The sequence below is a fragment of the Catharus ustulatus genome, chromosome 7 (assembly GCF_009819885.2).
Source record: "Catharus ustulatus isolate bCatUst1 chromosome 7, bCatUst1.pri.v2, whole genome shotgun sequence".
NCBI lineage: Eukaryota > Metazoa > Chordata > Aves > Passeriformes > Turdidae > Catharus > Catharus ustulatus.
In genome coordinates, this window is record NC_046227.1 from 12,963,907 (window position 1) to 12,977,501 (window position 13,595).

A 13,595-nucleotide genomic window follows, 5' to 3' on the forward strand; every position below is an offset into this window, starting at 1 on the left:
ATAAGATAAAGTGATGGAAGAGCTTTGTTAACTATTAATTTCTGATTAGTCTTTCAAAACGTTGACCTAATTGTCAAATGACAGACAGGAGCTGAAAGGTCAGTTAATGGACTTGAATATTGTCTATTGCAGTTACCTCCTGTGTTATTCCATACAACTGCTTTTGCTTCTAAGAACAGAAAAAAAAGTTCATTTAGGACAGTAAGCAAGTATTTTGGTAAATTCTCTCTATGTGCTAGAGCAGAGTGCTGTCTACAGAAAAATATAGCTGACATCAAAGCATGTTCCCCACCCCCTGTCTTGCTTCATGGAGAAGTTATGATAAACAGGTTATGTGTTCCCTAAGGTTACCATGGAAACTCATTCTTTTCAGGCCATCATTTGCAAAGGTAAAATTTGCATTAAAATGTGATGGAATTTGATTTTGTGCATGTGTGTGTGAAACTCAAGTGGGGTCATGCTACCACGCAGTATAGCTGTTATTTCAAACCCAGGAGCATACGCTTAAGAGAGAGATCTATTAATCCGTGTAAACACCTCAGTGACCAAATTACAGTTTAATTGCTAACTTGACAGGTATCTTCCTAGCAAATTAAGAGAAATCCATTAAAAATTAGCTTCAAACGCAAATGTAAATGTTCTTACTGATCCACTGGTGGGAATCACTAGATAGCATTTTGCTAAATTCCCCTATAATCATGCCACAGGAAAGATTGAATTTAGATTGTCAGAACGACTTTGTTTTGATGATGGCAGACCAGGGATGGAAGGCACAGGCAAGTATTTCAAATTATAAATTTTTATCCTATCTTGAAGAAGTTATCATCAAATTATGACCTATAGAATATAATTTAATATAACCATGCTTATTGCATTACAAGTAAGCATGGTTATATTAAATTATATTCTATAGTTGAATCCAAGTGACTCCCTTAATTTTGACTCACACAATAACTTCAAAGTCAAATTTTCATCCTAGGTGTCTGCTGTTCTGACTTTTCTTGCAATAGCTGATGGTGGAAAGCATAACCTGATCCAGGCTTCCCCAGGGTTCCTTCAGAGATACTGCCATTGTTTGTTGTCATGTGCAGCACTGACATTCCTAACACAGAAGGACAGTATTTGCAAGTGAATTTTCACAACCATTATTTTAGCCTATCAAGAAAATGGATGAATAGACTAAATCTAGAAAGATCTTCTAATTGGTGACCAGACTGCACTGTAGAGGAGATACCAGCGTTAGTCCTGCTGCTCAGTTGTACGCATTCACAACCTACATGTTAAATTTGATATACTGCTTTATGAAATCTATGCTACTCCGGGTTATTCACATATCCTCTGTCCTGAACAGCAGGACACCCTTTGAGGCCACAGGGTCAGACCTCATATTTCTGCTTGCAAGGCAGACATTCCAATATCACCTGGATTACAGAAGACTCAATATCTCCTATCATACAGGACTTACGACACACTGTTCAGCTGGAATGACTCTACTTAATATTGGGCAACATGACATTTAACACAGCAGTCAGGCCATTTGATGAGGAAAAAGCAGCAAAAGACCCAGGCAGGAGTATGTGTTGCACTTGCTTTCTTAGTGTTTAGTGTCAAAAACACTTGTTTAGCATAAAAACCCCCTTCTTAATTAGTGTCTCAAAAACACATCAAAAAATAAAATCAAAATCAACCCTTCAGATTAGGCTGCATGGTGCCATTCTGCATTGGGAAATTTCTGTTCACAAATTCAATTTACTAAACCAAGCAAGAACAATGAAGAAGTTTTATTAAACCAAATACGAACAAAGATTAAATTGATTAGTAGCTTTTGCAGAACTTCTCAAAACCCAGCACATTTGATGGCAGGAATGTGTTCTAGTCAGATTCCGTATGGAGCAAGAAGGAAGATACTAGTGCTCCCTTTTCCAGTATTTTTAAAGAGCCAGACTTGGAGCTGAACATTGAAGAGAGCTGGCTTTGAGCAGAGCAGTCAAAATTACGGGGTAAACCCAGTTCTCTTTTTCCATATTTTGTACTTTATTTTAATGCAGTCTTGATATTAGATTAGCATCTGCACTACAGACCTTAGACTGGGAACTAATAAAGTTATCCACCCAATCTCTCCATGTCTGAGTCACTGACTTTCTTTTTCATTTTAAATAATTATAGCAATGTCGCCTGTTTGTTGAGAGAAATAGGGCCTTTATATATTCCCAGATAATTGCTTATACCCAGCACTCAGTGATACATTCTAATTACTTTTCACACCTTGGCTGTGAAAAAATCTTGAACTTTTTAAGGTTTTTCTAACTGCAAGACAACAATGTAGCCAGAGCACTGAGACCCTGACTGCTGAAGCTGCACCTAGGATGGAATTTAACAAGCAGTTGTGCTAATGCATTTTGCAGTGAGGAACTTCAGCAAAACTCAAAAAGACCCAAGGCCTCCACCTCAGATCTTGTGCTGCAGTAATGAGAAGTGCTGCACAGTTATACAACAGAAGAACTCAATCCAGAAATCAAAAGTAATGAAAAGTCCATTATTTCAGTTGGCTTCTGTCACATACTTAACTATAACAAATACAAGATCTGGGCTCTCTAACAGCCTCAATGACATAGTTGTATTACTTGACACAGCTTCTTTCAAGCTCAACCCTTGACCCCCAAGTTCTGAACACACTGGGCAATCATTGCTGTTTGCCTCACTGAGGTCATTCTGCTTTTCCTGATGTTAAATGGACAAATTTTGCAGTCCTTTGTCCAAACCACTCTCTATTTTAGCAGGATATTATTCCTAGCAGGCAGAGCTGGACAGTGACCAGCATCTTCAGGAAAGGGGGTGCTGTCTGGGACAACAGTGGCCAGGCTACCCTTTGGATCATAGGTATGTTTTAGAGAGGAGATTTCTTTTTAATCAGCAACACTGAACATGAACATGACCCAGGGAAATTAAGTTGTAAGAATTGAAGGAGAAGTCAACCATGTCAGCATCTATTTGACAAATGCACCGGATACCTGGTAGCAAAAGCCAAAGCTTGTGCCTGAAGGGGGTCAAGTTTGAGGCCTGACTTCAGGCCTTATCCAATAAATACCTAAGCGCATGCTTAGCTTCAGACATGAGTTTCAGTGGCATAACAGACTTGTCTCGTGATTAAAAAATGAGTGTTGTAACTGGGCCCCCCTTCCAGAAGTTGAAGCAGGCCTCTTACTAATGGCCTGAGGAAGAGGAGGTCAATTTTAAAAGGAAGCCTTCTTTCCTCCCTCCCCTGTAGTCAGACCCAGGAGCAGCTGTATTTGATTCTGTGGGTGTGTGGGGCACTGAGCTGCTGGGGGTCAGGACCAAGCTGTCACAGACAAGTACCACTGAGTCTAAGCAAGGGAGGGAGAGCTCAGGGTGCAAAGCACTGGCTTTGGCAGCCCCACATGCAAAGGCTCCGTGTTAAAATCTCAGTCCTCGTCCAGCTTCCCCACAGGACGCTGGCTTGAGATTTGGCAGAGTGTGCACACATGCTCAGGGAAAGTGGCCACACAGCTCCCTGTCTACAGAGTGACCAACAGGAGACAGAAACCTTTTGAAGCCTGTACTGGCAGGGGCTTGCCAAACCCAAAGCAAACTGCAAAGACCCAGCTACTATTGAGAACTGCAGTCAAGCCAGATTACAGCTAGCTCCAAAAAGGTTCCATTCTCTCTGCCCCACAGAACAAAAAGCCAACAGAGCTGTAGGATATGTGATCAGACACAGTAACTGCTCACCATACTAAACAGCATGGACTACCTGCTCACAAACTCCCCTCATCAATACAATTATCAGTTAGAGATTTGTTTTTTGCCTCCCTTAACATATTGGCAAATCAGGCAAAATGTATACTGTGGAAAACCTCCAGGGCCCTTCATATCATATCAAGTTGATCCACGGCAGCTGTCATGATCTCTGCAATGTCCCACTCAAATCCTCCATTTGGGCAACATCAGAAGAACCCGTCCTAACTGCAAGGGACATGATTGCTGGCACATTTGGAATCTTTCAGTACTGTAAGCCTGCAAGGACAACCATAGCCTGGCAGCACCACATGTTTTTGTCTGATTTCTTTCAGCAACTTGTATGAAATAAGAGAAATGCTTAGTGTTTGTCTTCCTCAGAATCACCTCCCTGCACTGAAAAACAACAAACTCCAGCTGTATGCAGAGGCACCTTGTGGAATAGATGGCATGATGAATTTCTGGAATTCACAAAATATAGGGTATAAACAGTACCAATGAGTTTTGATAAGATGACATATGGCACCAGAACTATTTCCCCTGGTAAATGAGAGCATATACAAAGTGCATGCATGAAGACATGAGCATTTCAGACTCCCCTCTGGTTCAGATATCTGTGCCAAATCTAACCTTTGCATAAGTAGGAATGATTCCAAACAAGTTAAAGAAGTCACTCTTTATTACTAGTATTAATGGAATTGAATTTGGCTCTCTTTGCATGTGCCATTTGGAATAGTTTATTTTTCACATGAGGTTTGGCGGGGATTTCTCCCGAATAATTTCCCCCCAGAACTACCCTCAAAAGCTGGCCTGTAAATTTCAAAATCACTCTGCTTAGTTAGAACAGCTCTGTACAATACATCCCAATCTGAAACCTTCATTCATTAAGCAGAGATAATTTGGGACCATAAAAAATTCTCAATCAGTAAGTTAATCGTACATTCTAATAAAATTTTTGTGTACTCTCTTAATTAGTATTCTAACAACAAATACTTCCAATCTGTATTTTTCAAAGCAGCTATACTTTAAATACATTATTGTGTTTTTCTTTTTTTCTTTTCTTCTTATTTAATGTTTTCTACTAATAGTCTGTGGACTCAGAAAGTCTGGAATTTGCATCAATTTCTGCTATATACGTTTCACATAAATTTGTCAGCTTTCCCATTGCACTAGAAGATGGGAATGTTACTATTCTAGAAGATGGAATTCTGGTTTCTAACCATAGTCCAATACAAACGTTTGTGTGCTTTAGGAACCTAACCTATTTGAAATGCAACATCCTGAACATGGAATTAATTGATCATGAGAAGTACAAACAGCTCCTTATTCATCCTGAAGGAAGCGCAGAACCCTTTGACACATTATGGAAAAATAATGCAGTTATTAATGCTCCTTTCTTTGTTCTCGTTGATTTTTAGGCTTGGAATCCTGCCAGGCACACAATAAAGTACGTGGCCTTTAACACACACAGGCATGATTCTTTTTTCCTACTCTCAACTGGGAACTGACAAAACTCAGTACATTACAGGTTTCTTTCAATTGAAATGTTCACAGGCAGTATCCAGAGACAGGTTTTCTTGTATCTTTAGGTTATTTACAAGCTTGCAAATCCTATCTGCAAATAAGGAAATGGCTTTTAGAACCAGTTAACTCAAGGTTCTCTGCAATGAAGCTGCTGTGCTCACTAACAGGTGAAGAACTACGCAATGTGGCTGGTGTTACATGCAGTCCTTGAATGTACATTAAAAAGATAAAGTTTCAAGGATTTACTGCCATCCTGAAGGAAAGAATTGATGTTTTAAGTGACTGGATTTGTACAAAGTCTGTAAGACAATCCAAGTAAATCCTCAAATAGATGATTATTTCCTCATTATTTAAATGCCCTTAAATACAAGCGCAGATGCTAACTGCATGTTCTCTCTTGACAGCTCCTTAGCTATTTCTCAGGATCTGCTGTTAGGCTGTGACTCTAAAGCCCTGAAAAAGACTGCCTGTGCAAAAGCCTTCCAGCTCTCAGAGAAACTAAGTTCTCACAGCTTATTCCTACACAGTTCTTTCAGGCTCTGACTGATACCGCAGCTATGATAATAGTACACAAACATCTGCCTCATTTGGGAGACTTGGATTAGGTTTTTACTGGGTATCTTCATGAGAGCTTTGAATATCTGATGTCCCACTAAGACATGAGCATGTATGCACATGCCTAAACCCTTTTTAGAACTGATACATCCCAATATTCCCTAGTTGTCAGAAAATTTTAGGATAATCTCATTTTACACTGACAACAAAAGGCATTCATTTTCCTAGACAGTATTTACACTTATTATCAGCCTGTCCTTTGGCTAACTAGCTGAGGTTTACCTTAAGCCTTGTGATCCACCATGCAGAATTCTGTTTATCATTTATCCCAGTTACAAACTTGAAAAGAGGGGATGGGTGATGGCGGGGGTGGGGTGAGAAAGTCCAAAGGATGCAAAACTTGACACCAAACCAAAGCACAATGGAATTGGAAAAGAATTTTAAAGGGTCTGGCTCTATAGCAGAGAATTTGTCTGTTTATGGAGACACACTAAACTGAATTATTCAGTTTCTTACAAAAAGAAAGGGAGTAGACTGTGGGGAAGAGAAAGTAGAATGAAGGCGCAAGAGAGCAAAAAATTCATCCCGCAACAGATGAGAAGAACAGAAGAGAATTGGAAAATGGATGCAGGGGGGAGAAATGGATGATGAGAGAATAGCAGGCCTATTTAAAATGAATTTTTGACCTTATTTTTAAAACATTTATGGATCCCAATTGCCTGTCATGAGATCATTTTCCCTTACAATGCTAGCTTTTCAGCCGGCTCTGCATTTTAACTTGATTTATCCCACTTAAAAAAAAAAAAAGTAGGTTGTTAGAAATACCCCTTCTATTAGAAATTCTGTCCCATTACAGTGTCAGCTAAAGGCCACTTGTCAATGTCAGCTTTATCAGATAGAAATTTGCCTCATGAGTTCTCAGATACTATTTTGGAGGACAAGACCCCGGGTCCATTTCTGAGGCTACTGATTTGCGAGGGGATAGTGTCTTCTCAAATTATTCTCTGCCTTTCCCAACTAATCTGCATGTTTCATGAGATGGTGGGAAGTGATTACAGCAGTTGCTGCACATTAGAAAGACAACTTATAGGAAAGTTGGCTTAGGTAAAACAGTTGACTGAGAAAAGTAAGGAAAAGACTAATCGCGCCTTAAAAACACAGACCCAGCATCTCTTTTCCAGCTGCAGCTTCCCTGGTGCCATAACCTCCAGTGGGAAGAAAGAAAACTTCTGCCAGAAGGTTTTCCTCCTCCTCAGCTGTCTGTTGTCCCTTTAAGAAAAGACTTGACATCCTGAAGATCAGAGTAAGTTTTTATTTATTTGCAATTATGCAATTAGTCATCAGCATGTCTCTTCACTGATAAGTAAAGGTGCAAAAAAATCAGCTGTTGTTCAATCTGTGTTACCAGTGCTGCTGAGGGTCAGCTGCCCGAGGTGGGAATGATGGTATTGCTTAAAAGATGTCTTGAGAACTCTCCTGGTAAGGTGTTTTGATACATTTGTTTTCTTTTTAATATTTTGATTCTATTTTTGTTCCTTCTTTTCTGTCAGTAACATAGGGATTTCAAGGGTAAACCTACAAGCAGAACTTTCAGCCATGAGTGGAAAGAGAGCAAGCTGTGGCTGCAGTGTTTTCCAGACTAAAAGACAGTGCCTATGAAAGCAGAGCTGGATGGATAAATGGGTGATATTGCGGCAATGAAGAGACCAGAAATCTTTGAAGTTTATAAAATACTTCAACAGGAAGAACTGCTGCAGTAACAAACTTCAGAGTAATAAAGCCCTCAAGGTAAACTCAGATTTTTGAGCAGACTGCCATTCCTCACAACAAAACTCTTTACAAATATTCTGCACTGGAATGACAAAAAGCAACAATCCTAGCGCCACTATTATGAATCATTTCATGATTCAGGTACTTTGAGCACCCTTTCAGATGCTTTGATTAAGGACTACATGCCTCACCAGAAAGCTTTGGAAATCAGTAATCTCTGGGCATTATATCTAACAGGAAAGGCTTATTGAGGATTACCCAGAAGAAACCTTTGTGAATCTTGTGAAACTACCTTGAATCATAAATCTCAACCTCATCTGAGCATTAATAAAGTTTTATCAGTTTCAGATAAGAAGTAGAAATCCTCAGGTTGCTGAAGAGGAACACTGACCCAGTCTGAAGCCTGTCAGAACACTTACCACAATGTAGAATTTCAACAGGAAGACACATGTGATGCATATTCTTATTTTAGTTTACAAAAGCAATTCAGAAGAAGAATGGCAGGTACTTTGACTCACAAATTTGGGTCACAAAATTTAAGGTAATGGATTACAGTTAACTGCTTTCAGGAAAGAATTATTTCACTGAAGATGACACTTCTGGTAATTGAATTAGAATAATATATACAACAACAGTGCTGGAGTTAATAAACAAATATATATGATAATATATGTAAAAACACCCCTTTTAACTCTGCATCTCTGTGATTTCAATAAAGTCTACTCTTGCATAGCATTTTTGTACTATAGCTGCAGTCACTGCAGATTTCACTTCAGTATTCACACCAATAGTTTGGAGACATTAAAACCAATGTTAGTTCAAACTTCAAATGTATATAGATTCTTAATATTTTTACATAATTCTGCCTTTCTTAAACTAAAATTTTGATTTTAGCATAAATTGCATTTTATCAAAGCTACATTTTTGAATGCTGTTTGATTATAATTACTTCTAAAGAGACAAGAATCCAAGTTCAAAACTTGCTCAGGCAGAACTCTTGAGTACCCATAGACTATGACTATTGCATTTATTTAACACATTCAAAAATGTGGCACTGTTGATTTAATCTCTGGTTCTTCTATAGGTTATATGTTACTGTTATAGTGGGGTAGATAATATGTCTCAGGGTAGTGTGAGTTGTAGATGTAAAACAGGGAATACACTATGCCTGTAACAGTTCTACAGCGTACATAGAATATTTTAAGAAATTTGATGTAGGGGAGCAAATAATTACATTTTTCACTTTACAAAAGTTACAAAGGCTGTAACATGGCCAGATTGCTACTGTCCATGTGCAGAAGGAAGGGTAGAACAGACATGCATTTATTTCCTCCCTCTCACTTTGCAGCTAAGCACAGTGAGAGTCTCCTCTTCTAATGATCTTTCTAACCCAGAGAATCACTAGATGAACAGCCAGAGCACCATAAATCCATGTGAAAAGCCTTGATGCTACCATACATGACAAAGTTTGGCAGTGACTGTCTGTCTCAGGCTTAATGGAGGAAACCTGGGCCTAAATCAAACACAGTGAGCAGACAAGTTAATTTTAGCCAAGTCCTCATTGCTAACATTTTCTTTGGTGAGCTGACATTAGGGATTTCTCCATTTCTGTGAACTCCCTAAATTCATGTTAAACTGATACAGGATTTCTGGACAACACAAATCAGCACCTCTGCTAACTCTGAGTATTGCAAAAGCACTTTGGATGCCATTGTGGACCTACCCAGCACTGGTTGTAGTCAGAGAGCTGTGTTCTTGCCTCGTCATCCTCGTAGAAAGGCAAGCCCTCCCGCCTGGCCTGGTGGTACTCCTTCCGCAGCCTCTGGATTCGATCAGCGTTCCCACCACCTGTGCAGCCACTGCGGAGAAAAAAGAGCTAAGTAAAACTCCTATGAACACACATAGCTCATACCAGGTACACACAGAGAACTGCCAGACCCGAGACAAAGGGACTGTATCTGATTTTCCTGATTTGCATAGTTCCCACTGGTTCGTATCAGCCTTATTTTTGCTTTCGTGTATTGACAAAGCTGCTAATTGTAAACTTGATCCCTGTTTTTAAAAAAGGCTATCCCTGTCCAAAGAACTTAATAATTCCAGTACAAGACAAGAGACAACAGATGGATGCAGACAGATGGGGGAGCACAAGAAAACTTTTAACATTCCAGTGAGCAGCTATAAGTGACTATCATATTTTAATAATAATGATGATGATGATAAGCTGACAAAAAAATGTTTTCTTTTGCTCCCATGCTAAATGTGGAATTTCCCTAAAATTACATATGTTCTAGATAAAGAATAAACTACTATTCACAGAGAAGCACAGAAAAGTTTCATCTCATAAAAAAACTCCAAACTCCCTCCCAAGTATACAAAGAACTCAAACATCAACCATGAAAATCCAGGGGAGGCAAGAGAGATGGGAAAATACACTATTAAATCTTGACACCATCTTTTAAAAGTGGTAATTAAACAGTAATTCACTTAGTAATCCACAAAGGCTCACTTGTATGGAGAACTGCATACAGTGCAAACTGCTCTGGTAAATCCAGTGGAGCTGCTTAGTTTATCAAGTTAAACACATGCCTTTCTGTGGGTTTTGACTCTAGAACCTTAAACCTTACAGCTGGGCTTGTACAACTGTGGAAGCTCAGGCTATAACCAGGAAATATTACATAAAATCCTGAAAATGGCTAAGATTTCAAAAAACTTTGGCCATATTTAAAATTAATAAATTAAAAGCTTCCTGCAGCTATTTCCAGCCCTGCTGTAGTCAGCACTGGGGTGAGTACTGACTGTATGGCTGAGTAGCATTTACTGGCACTCACAGGGAATTATTAATTATACAGTTAATTTGTGGCTGCTCCTAAACTCAAACCATTGTTATTGCAGCACATCACCATATAGTCTCTTAATCTACAACCTTAACTCTGCCTCACTATCAGTGGTCTACAGAGATTTGTTCACACGAGCACAGACTTGGTGGAGCATCTTGCTGCTTCGTGCTCCACTATGAGTATGCCAGAATCTAGGGAAGCCTTTTTTAGGATTGGGATAGCAAACTGAATTTGGACAGCACATACAAAATATTGGACATAAACTCATCAGTTCAATAATACTGTATGTATCAGCAATCTAGACTGGTTGGAAATGAACTACCAATTAAGAGAAATTCCACGTAGGCTGCAAATGCAACTGAATATGTAGTTAGGATTGGAAATGGTTACTTGCAGCATCAATATGTTTCCCTGAAAAATCTAATGACTTCCTCTCCTGAAGCTTAAGTTATCCATCCACTCTACAAAGCCCCAGAGGTTTCAGGCTTCTCTGGCTGACTTACTGAAATCTTCCAGAGCACATGAAATTTTTGTCGTGATCTGCCAAGACAGTGCAGAAAGCTTGCACAAACTCTGTGGACTACTGAGTGGAAAAAAAGTATATTCCCTCTTCAGCTTTATTCCTTCCACAGATAAATGCCCTCTGTCCCTTGCATGAATTCTTGTCAAATAGCGGAGAACCATTTCCAGTTTGCAAAACACTGAAACGGAGGTCTAGCTAATGAGGACTCTCACTTAGAACAGTGAATCTTGGTCCATAGCTCATGAGCTGTACAATACCTGTGAAATCCCCTGACATTACTTGTGAGTCTAGATAAGGTTTTTAATGAGAGCTGGTAACATAAGATAAGGCCCACAGTATTATCCCTTTTGCTTTGCCAAAAACATTGCCCATAACAGCACTAGCTAAGAGGGAAACACTGAAATACAGGCAATAGGTCTAGTTTGATTCCAGCCAATCTGACTCCCTGAAGTTCTCCACAAACTGTATAACACCTGTCACCTGTGGTCTAACCCACTTTTTACTACCAGGTACTTTGGTTGAAGAGGTAATCTGAAAACAACACCCACATTGGCTTCCCCCACCCCCCTTTAAAATCAAATCTGAGATTGATATATTTCAAGACAGTCAGGAGCCTCTGATGCCACTGACTGTAGATCTCCTGTAGGTGAACTTCCTTCTACTAAAAGCCTTTGAGCCAGTGAGTGGAAGTGGTGCTGCCAAGTTCAAGCTGATTATAGGTATTACAAGACAGGGCCTGACAGCTTTTGCTTTGGCAAACCTCTGCCACATGGTATTAAACTACAAGCCCTAACCATGAGAATGAGTAGGAACATTTGAATGAAAGATAGCAGCACATGGAAAGTTATCCATCTGGATTAGTGTGAAAACACAAGCATAATCTCTGTGGAAACAAGCAGCTCCGTGAAGTCTGATTTCCTGTGCTTCTCTCCTGTGGGTTCTCTTGTGTCTGATAATGGTTCACACGGCAGTGTTTCTCCCCGGCAAGAGCATTCATCTGGGCCTCTCTAGCAGGATGCTTATTTGCACTTGGTGAAATGTGTTCCAGTATCTCCTGAACATCAAGTCACTAGTAAAGTCTGGTAAAAAATGGCCAGCAGGTTGAGAATTTGTTAGAAAAGTGAAGGGAACAGGTAGAAAGAGGGCTGGTCAGTACATTCACTTCATATTTTCAGGATACAGTTAAAACTCCACAATTTTTTTTTTTTTCTCCACCAGTTTATAGACACAAATGTAAAAGACACTGGCTTTTGAAATAGCTGCATTCTAGCTTACCATGGAAGTTTTACCCACTCCTGAGTAAAGTGAGATAAATATGATGCCCTGTGCAATGCTCATGAAACAGTTCTGAATTTCAACTTGGCTCCTGACAATTATGTGAATATATGAACCACATTCAAACTCACCAGATGAATTCAATCAGCACTGTGCAAATATCGCATACATAATCTATTAGTTTACCCCAAAGAAACTGAAGCATTGAATTCAAACAGAATGAAGTCATCAGTAATAAAAAAAGGAAACTGATAAGGCAATATTAAAAAAAAACCCAACACAATATTCCAAGATTTGCAGAGAAGATCATACATTGACTGTAAACTATTCTCCCATCTGCCTATAAATACATAATTAAAAAATATTGGTTTGATCAGATAGTGGCTCTCAGACAGGGAAACAGCAGATGAATACCAGTTCAAATGTTTCAGATGCGTGACTATTTACACTGAAAAGGAACCTGAGCTTACAGAAGAAATATAAAAACAATACTCCAATCAAAGTCAGCTTATATTAAGGACACTTACTGAAGCTTTTCAGCAAGCCTGGTAAGTACATCAGATTTCTTTTACAGTAGCTTTACATTTAATGCAGTGCTCTCTCCTTGAGGAGATAAATATTACAGTCCTCATCATATGTATGATTTTGTGCACCCTTGCTTCCCTGACATAGCTCTGAAGCTGTGCTACATGTTCTTCAGAGAACCACGCACCAACACATTCACCATTCCCTCCACCCTCACATGTTCCCAGGATCCAAAATTTAATGTAGTTGCTGACTTCTCTCTGTCACAAGACTGCGAGAAAACCAAGAAAACCATTCACTCAGCATTTTCCAGTTGTTTTCAGAATGATTTCCTGAAATTGTGCTACATGTAAGGAGACTGATTCAGAAGCAGCTGACACCGGGAAGTTCTAAAATAATGTCTATGTGTAGGAATAAATCTCTGAGAAACTTCAAAAAGAGTCGTGAAGATTCAGGTGCTGATTTCAAACAATAGTAACAACCATGTCCAAAATCCCAAGCTATAAAAAAAACTTAAGAGAAGTTCAACAGTTCTTCCAATAAGCTGCACACGTTGCAAGGTGGGGGTGGGGGTATTTTTTTTTCTTGGGCTGTTTTGTTTTGTTTTTTGCTTAATAGAAAAAAGATTCATAAGAGGAAAAAGCACATTCCTGTCAGTCATTCTGTAGTTTTGTTAAATACAGTCCTTATTGGGAGAATAAGGACTTCTTCTGGCTTGGGAGAAGGAGAAACAAGTCTGTGCTATTGTTTGAATCAACACAATATCATTCTAGTCCAGTTGCTGGGGCTGTACCACCAACTGGATAAACAATGGCCAGAAATCACCCTCC

At 39.3% G+C, this 13,595-nt stretch overlaps 1 protein-coding gene across 1 annotated transcript in view; it reads right to left on the bottom strand.

Moving 5' to 3' along the window:
• The window catches only part of PARD3B (par-3 family cell polarity regulator beta), a 394,443-nt gene that overhangs the window by 39,592 nt on the left and 341,256 nt on the right, over positions 1-13,595 (bottom strand). Inside the window, exon 21 of the mRNA XM_033064800.2 lies at positions 9,329-9,464. Within this exon, the coding sequence (XP_032920691.1) occupies positions 9,329-9,464 (136 nt within the window). The remainder of the gene's footprint in view (positions 1-9,328; positions 9,465-13,595) is intronic.